Genomic DNA, 8,106 nt, shown 5'->3' with positions numbered 1-8,106 from the left:
CCCGAGTTTTCTTCAACACATTCCCCTTTTCTTCACTTTCCACTCCAAGAGGACCTCTAGCCCCATTCCCGAATTTTCGAATTTTCACGTCGACAATATTCGTCGACAATGTTCCCCTCGAAAGTCAAACCAAGAACTAACCATGGTATACCACTCGGTGTCGTCCATCTCCGAGACCAAGACTTGGGCCGCGTCGTCGTCTCCCTCGTGCAGTAGCCTAATCTCCTTGGCGGTGGTAGCGCAGCCCGTTCGCGTGCCCTTTTCCTTGCTGATCAACTTCTTGAACGCGCTCGGCATCACGTTCGCGTCCTCCTTATCATCGTCGTCGTTGTCGTCGTCATCGTCATCTTCGTCGTCGTCGTCGTCGTCGTCGTCGTCGTCGTCCTTCCCGCCACCCCAGTGCAGCTTTGCCTTGTTCTTCTGAATAGCCACCGTCCCAATCGTCTCCACGTCGCCCGATTTCACTTTCATCGACAACTCGAGGGACATGGGCGACGATTGCGACTCCTTTGCGTAATCCGCCAGGACGTTCGACAGGACGTTGTTCCAGTCGACGGCGTTCACCTGGCTCTTGCACTTCTTTTTCTTGCTAACGAGTGGAAAAGGAATAATAGAATTACCGATAGTCGTCATTCGATGCACGTATCCACCGAGCGGGATGCTTTTTTTTTTTTTTTTTTTTTAAATAGTTTAAGAACACGTTTGCCGCGCGCGTGCCTTGAATCCTGACGGAGACGTTTGACGCCTTTTGCCGTTTCTCGTACGTTCCGCGATAGTGCTAGATCTCCATTAACGAGAGACGGAATGCTACGCCGAAGGTAGCTGTTTCGAGACAGTTGCTTCATTTGCTTTGCTTCGTCTACTTTATTAAAGAAATAATAATGAAAAATCAGAAAAACGGAGACAACCGCAGCGTGTATCGTTATGTACCATTATATTCGTATAATCGGAAACTTTCGTAAAAGTACTTACTGGCCTCGCGCGCGTCTTCGATAAATCGATATGTGTATCTCTGACAATTTTTGGAAGGATTTATTCGTTCGCGTAGAAAGTGTAGCACGTTAATTCGAACCTCCTGCTCACACGGAGGAAGCGATTCTTCTGGTCTCGTACTTGCCTGATTCTTTATTCTTTTCTTTTCTTTTTTTTTTTTTTTTGAAGTATTTTTTGCTACCGCCGGATAACTAATTTCGATTAATTATTTCGTATAGCCGATTATTAGAATCAGAGAAGTCCACCTAAACGTGCGATTAGGGAATTAGCTAATCTAATTTGCATAAGCGAACACGCAGTTTACCGCAGGAGTGTCCGTTTAATTTGTACGCGTGACATGTTTTTGCGTTCTTAAATCATTTCAAAGATATAACTGCCAACTACCAACGCCACTTTAAGGCGACGTAATTAACGCGATAAATGAGGACAGGTATTGAATCGAACGCGAATTCTAATTTTCTATTTGATGCCTTAACCGATTATACGTAGATTGCACGATTTCAATTGGCGTTCGGCGTACGTCGCGGCATTCGTCGTACGTCGAGCTAATTGACTTCGTTAATTAGCGGTCAAAGAAATTTAGCCGGTGGCTTCGTCGATCGATCAACGATGATCGTTACAATGCCGGTCGATTAATTCGATTGTACCGAGCTCGTCGCGCTACATGCGGTGTTCACGACGCGTAATCGTTTCGTAATGAAAAATCTGAACGTTGAATAATTCGGCAAATAAAGCACTCGGGTTTTATTTTTAAATTAAAATAAAGCCGCAGCGAAACCTCGAAATAATATCTAGCAACCTATCGTTCATCGTCAGTTCGAACTTGATACGTGTCTATACAAACGGAACCGAGGAAATGAATCGATTGCTCTCGAATTCCATGCATTTGCTGCTTTTAACGAGAAGCAGGACGCACTTCTTGTATCTTATTGACCAGCGGTAGAAAGTTCCTTTCAAGTACAATTATTATTCTAATACTCCGCCATTACGAACGAAATATTTAAGCAGACATCCGCGTTTCGATTTCAGAGAATTCAGAACTGGAATGTAACAAATGACGCTGACCCCGAGACTGGCAAGCATCGATTTTTAAAAATCCCCGTGCACAAAAAGTTAATTCCTCGCAAATTGTTTTCGTCGGAACGCCGTTTACGCGCGCGCCGCGATTATTTAGTCACTTAGTATCCCGTCGGCCGTTCGTTCCAACGAAATAATTTACCACGCGTGTTGCAATTAATTTCCATCGAATTTTTCTGACGAACACGTAATTCGCGTTTTCTCCCGATCGCGTGTTTTACTGGGAACATAAAATGCACTCGCGTGGGGTCAAAATCAATTCTACAAAAATACGTTATTATTATAATAAAAAATCAAAGTCTGAATATCTAAAATAATTTAGTCTATGTAACAAGCGACGAACAATCGTTTGAAAAATGAAATTACAAATTTGCTCGTTCGTCATTCGCCGTTACTCGTTAGAGATTTTCGATTGGGGCCACCGCAGCCATTCGCAGCATCGTCGCGGTTTACGCGTGCAACTTTCTACGCAAACGAGCGAACAAAGACGCGTCGCAGTTGTCGCACTTACCACACCGTATCCAACGCCTTCATGTAGACATTTATCGCGTCTTCGAGCCACCTGACGTCCCTCAGTTCCTCCGCGTCGAACATTCCGCCGTCCTTGCTGGACCACCATTTCGATTTCTCGACTCTCGCCTCCAATCCCGCGAATTCGTTCCTGACGCAAACGCGAAGCTCGTCAACAGTTTTCCTATTACTTTGGCGCAATTAAAAAGTGAAACTGATCGATCGGGTTTTTCTGTTAATATCTCCTTAACAAAGCCTCCGTTTTTCGCTGAGGAGACAGTTGTTTCAAATCACCTTCCGAGCCACCCTTTTCAAAGAACCTCTAACGTTTTTGGGACACCTTGCAGAAGCCCGTCGGTGTCGTTTCCTACTGGTCGAGTTCAGCGTAGCGTCGCCAAGAGACGACGATCCAAAGATCCACGATTCGAGATTTGCGTCGCGACAACAATCGTTTCGCAGACGAGCGCATCAGCGATTGTGACTACTGTTAATAGGACAACGGAACGGATGGCATCTGCTGATAGACTCGATAATCGCGTGTGTGCCGTTTGCGTGGATAAACAACGGTATTTCTATTACCAGCGGAATAATGTGCAACAGCTGATAATTCATACGATTGGATCTGTTTTCATTAATAGTAATTGCCATGTTTGATGGCTACATAGATTGAAATTAAACGCGGTCTGATAGACGTACCGGGCAACACGCGATCGTAACCGGTACTCACGGAGTACTGTTACAACCCGATGCGATAAAAACGTAATTTTCTTGTTCCGTTTTGGATAATATGCGTTCCACGGCTGCCGCGGGATCGCGCGATGTTCGTAGACGAATCCTCGAGTCGTACGCGATGTACGATTCGAATGTTAAACAAACATTTTTGTTCGAGGATGTTTGCAGATACGTAAAAAAAAAAAAAAAAAATAAAACGTATCCGTTCTTGAAATACTCGATCGATCATATTCGACTGTAAGTCACGTAGTTCTACGTCTTTTTGTTTTACTTTGCATTGTTCCACATTTTTTTTTGTACCGATATAACGAGTGGAAATTACGAGATATCCGAGACCCGGCGAGTAGGAAGAAGACTGGCTTATTATGTAGAACTCAGTTTCTTTGAAAATTACAGAGTACATTTATGTTCGCTGATGTAACACGGAGAAAAAGATGCAAGACGAGTTCAACGCGAAAATAACGGCATATCCGTTCGAATTACGTTCTTTTTTAGAAAAATTCCATAATTAGATCCGTAACGTGCCAATTATTTCATAATGTTGGCGGATTAAGTAAGAATACTTCATTTTTTTTTTTGTTTTTTAAATACATCGCTGTAGAGATACACGTGGTACACGTAACGCCGTCTGTGTCTAAATCTCTGTGAATTCGCCAGGTGCCACGAATATCTATCGTGAAATATTCTCTCGGTGCTTTCGCGGTTTCGTAATCCTCTGAACTTTTCAAATTGAATAACAACCACTTCTAAAAATTACACCTAACTCATTACCGGCCTCCTCTTTAGTCGCTAATAACAAAAATAATAAATGAGAGGCAAACGCGGAGAGACAATCGCGTGCTCGAGGCGTGAAACATTATCTCGATTCTTATCGCTTTCGTTTCCTTTTGTTCTCATAAAATCGCGAAATCAGCACGATGTTTCCCGAGCTCGTAAATCCTCGCACCGCGAGCGTGCATTACGGATTCAACAATTTTACGCTCTTTTACGCGTTACGCTCTCATTGACCGAACTTTTTCCCATATTTTTGCGCGAATCGATCAAAAATGGCCTCGATCGATATCGATCACGCTCGGAGGGATTACGTGGCGCGATTTTGATTAACATTGTTGCGCGAACGCTTTCGATATTTCTGCAAAAAATAAAAAGGGAAAATAAACGGGTCAGCCGTGCAAATCGCGAACAGGAAATCGCTGACTCAGTTTCTCGTTGACTCGAGATGGGTTGCCCCCCTCGGATACTCGTATACCCTCGTACCGTTTAGAAATTTCCTCCTCGACGTTTTGGATTTTTCCATCGTGTTTCTGCATCCTATTCCGAGTAGAGATATTATTTTAGTTCATTTTACGGGCAAAACAGACGTCTCGGATAGAACTCGAGTCGCGTTCGATGTTAACAAGAAGCTATTTCGCGTTCTAATTCTTTTTTTTTTTACGAGACATCTATCGGATTTTAAATTACTACGGACTGAAGATAATAATAAACGAGCAAACAAATTACGCGAAAAAATATCTAGAGATATACTCTCGCGCGTTCCCCCTTTAATCAAGGCTTATGGATCCTTATACTCGTCATAATCGAGTTTTTGCCGTTGCTTTTTTTTTTTTTTCATCGCTATTTGTAATTTCCTGATACCGCCACCTAGGCGGTTACGCATCGATATTTACGATCGGAATCGTAATTAAATGTGAATTCACGTAATTCCTTTATGAAATCTTTCGTTATGCTCGTTATATGACTCACGCGTTAATTGAGCAGACACCTTCATTGTCAGGACGACGCGCGGGATACAAACGAGGGATTGTATTAATAGACGGCTCTTGCGTAATCACCGATTCGCTCTTCGAGGTGATTTGTGGACATCGGCATCGATCACGTCCTATCAACGCGATCGAACGATTAATCGTTCGGGATCGATTTAGTCAGGGGCTCTCAGCTTGTTTACGATTCACTTTGCTATTTATAACGGCGTTACCAAACAGTCTAGTATTTTATTTCTTACGTGAGCTATCAAGGGTGGCGAGGGGGTGCTCCGTTGGACTTAATAAAACGGTTTCTATATTAATTGGACATCGAGGCTTTTGGATTCATAAATCAATCAATATTTGAAAACCTCTCACGTACAACAACACTACCATTTGCTTTCTAAAAAATTCAATTCAAAAAATAAAAAGGGAAAACAAACGGGTCAGCCGTGCAAATCGCGAACAAAACATCGAACAAAAAGACAAAAATTGTCCATATTAGTTGGTCATCGAGGCTTCTGGATTCCTAAACAAGCCAATATTTTCAACAAGTCTAACCATCAACGGGTACGATTCACCCTACCGAGTCGCCATGAAATTCCAAATAGGTTCCAACAATCATATTTTCTAAACAGGTTAACGAGTCCTTAAAAATGTCGACGCGAACACTATTCAACGAACGCGCTACGAAACATTCATATTGGACGTTCACTATCCTTGGAAAAAAAATCCTCCAATCGAGTCTTTGTCGAGAGTGCATTAAGTATGAAACCTCTCCATTGGTAATTCGCGTTAGCGAGAAAGGCTCGGCATTGCGAGGGTTTAAGGGCGTGAACGATAGGCGGAGCGTTGCGTTCGACGTCACGATCGTTGGCAGCGGCGAGGATATAAATTATACAAATGCCAAGAAAAATGTCGCTGGATAAACGGCAATAGTGTCACGGCTCGCGGATTATCGAGGATTAAAAGGTGACAAAAGACGCTGTCGGTGTGCATCGTTAATTACTCATTACGGTGATAGCTCGCTTAAAGATAGAGCTTCGACGCCAGATTAAGAAAACTGGATCATCCCCACCGAGGTTCGCGTTGGAAAATAGCTGTCGTCATTGACGATACGCGCGGGTAGAGGATATATATATATATATATATATCGTTAACACCTTTTAGCCCTGCCTCCGTCGTTACGGTTACCTGGAATCTTCCAGAAGCAGTATGCTGTTGGTCGAGTTCACGTTTTTTAGATGTTTCTCGAGGTGTCCCTCGCTGAGGACTAGGACGGTCGAATTGACGAATTTCCCAAAGAATCCGTCCTCTGGTTTACCGACGTGTATTATGTGCGTCGTCAAATCTGCGAGCAACCGTAATTTTTGTTCGTAAATAGAGCATCTTCGTCTTATTTTCCCATAAACAATGTAAAAATTGAATAACGTAGGAGTCTAAACGAAAGATAATGCCACGAAGATTCGAAGCCGCGATCCTCGGATCCGCAGTCGACCGCTTTACCTACGCGGCCAATCCCGTTCACTGCGTTTCGTGTTGTCGTTTGACTCCTTATTCTTGGGAGGCGCGTTAAATATTTCTCAATTACCGTCATCGTCGTTATCGTGCACCAAAACGCAGAGGCCTTTCTGAATGGACGCCATCGTCAGTTTCTTCGCGATGTTTTGCGCGTCGTCCTCGCCGTCCTCGTCGACGTTCACCACCAACGTGAACGACTTCCACTTCAACTGTTCCGCGACCTTTAGCGCTCCCTGAAACAAAAAAAAAACCGCTAAGTAAATACGAAGCGAGCGAACGATCGCTTAGAGTCGCTTTTATTAAATAAAAAAAAAAAAAAAAAAAATATTGGTAAGCACTTACCAGGGATTAAAGTTATAATAAATGGCGTCGTTAAACACCGACGGTTTTTAATCGCCCTGCACCGGATTGCGCGTGTTTTGCTACTCGAGTCTAATGAAGAATCGTTACGGAAATTATTACCTGAACCAGATAAGAATCGGATTCTTTCTCGAGACGATGAAGGAACGGAGCACTCGATTTCTGTCTCACGATATGCGGTACCTTCAGCACCGACGTGATTTTATGTACGGCTTCCGCGTTTGTCGCGGTGTCTGGTCCAATGATTCCTACAAAACAAAGGCGGTTTTTACGAAGGTTAAATTGGAAACTTGTCGCGACCGCTATCAGCAACGTTGCGCCGCGAGATTGCAATTCTTTTGCGAGTCTTTTAACCCTTCGCAACGGTGAACGACTCGAAACTACCCTAAATTCGCATCCCCATGGTCTACATTTTCCGAATCTCATCTATCATCGATTCGTATCGAGTGTAGCTTTACCCGTCCCGAATTTCGCCAAATTTGATCAATTCGTCGACGACGTAACCCCCAACGTTCCAACTTGTTCAATTTTTCTGCGCTCTTCCTCGTTCGAGCGACGCGTCCTACATACTTGGAGGCGCCAAGCATGAACAGCAACCCGAACTAAAAATAAAGCGATCCATCACCAGCGACTCTCGCGGACGAATCCGTCGTCCTAATATTCCCAGGTCCGTTCCAGTCACGTAAAATCCAAACGACGAATGTCTGCGACACTGGTTGGCGCAAACGTTTACCTAAGTAGTAAGGCGCTTGCAAGCAATTGGTGTCCGCCGCCACGAGAGCCTTCATCGCCGCCTTCACGGACCCCGTTATACTACCACACGTGTCCACCACGTTCAGATCTGGAAAAACAAAACGAAGCAATTCGCGATCAATTCCTCCTGGACCTGTTCCAGGTCCGCGGAATATGGAATACTGTATTTTTCCAGCGAAACAATCTCGAACTTTCTTGTCGAGATGGAACGGGAACACGAATATCTGTTCCCTTCGAGGAACGACACATCTACGGTCTTATTAACCCTTTGCACTCGAGAGGTGACTCTCAGTCACCACTAGGTCTCCTTTAGGTTTCATTTCTTTCGAACTCGAACATATTCGAGTAATTTTTTCCAAGTAATCGATTTCATTTCAAAAATTTCTGTAAAACTAATCATTTGCCCTATCGCAGTAGT

At 43.7% G+C, this 8,106-nt stretch overlaps 1 protein-coding gene across 1 annotated transcript in view; it reads right to left on the bottom strand.

Annotated features, from left to right (window-relative positions):
- LOC128895136 (uncharacterized) overlaps nucleotides 1-8,106 on the bottom strand; it is a 10,542-nt gene that overhangs the window by 1,598 nt on the left and 838 nt on the right. Inside the window, exons 2-7 of the mRNA XM_054157433.1 lie at nucleotides 7,669-7,776; nucleotides 7,038-7,183; nucleotides 6,646-6,808; nucleotides 6,249-6,405; nucleotides 2,582-2,731; nucleotides 142-589 (exon numbers count right to left, since the gene is read on the bottom strand). Of these exons, the coding sequence (XP_054013408.1) occupies nucleotides 142-589; nucleotides 2,582-2,731; nucleotides 6,249-6,405; nucleotides 6,646-6,808; nucleotides 7,038-7,183; nucleotides 7,669-7,776 (1,172 nt within the window). The remainder of the gene's footprint in view (nucleotides 1-141; nucleotides 590-2,581; nucleotides 2,732-6,248; nucleotides 6,406-6,645; nucleotides 6,809-7,037; nucleotides 7,184-7,668; nucleotides 7,777-8,106) is intronic.

Source organism: Hylaeus anthracinus, unplaced genomic scaffold (assembly GCF_026225885.1).
Source record: "Hylaeus anthracinus isolate JK02 unplaced genomic scaffold, UHH_iyHylAnth1.0_haploid 4, whole genome shotgun sequence".
In the NCBI taxonomy this organism is placed as follows: Eukaryota; Metazoa; Arthropoda; class Insecta; order Hymenoptera; family Colletidae; genus Hylaeus; species Hylaeus anthracinus.
The sequence above is the reverse complement of the archived record's forward strand: the minus strand, read 5'-3'. Positions and strand labels throughout refer to the sequence as shown.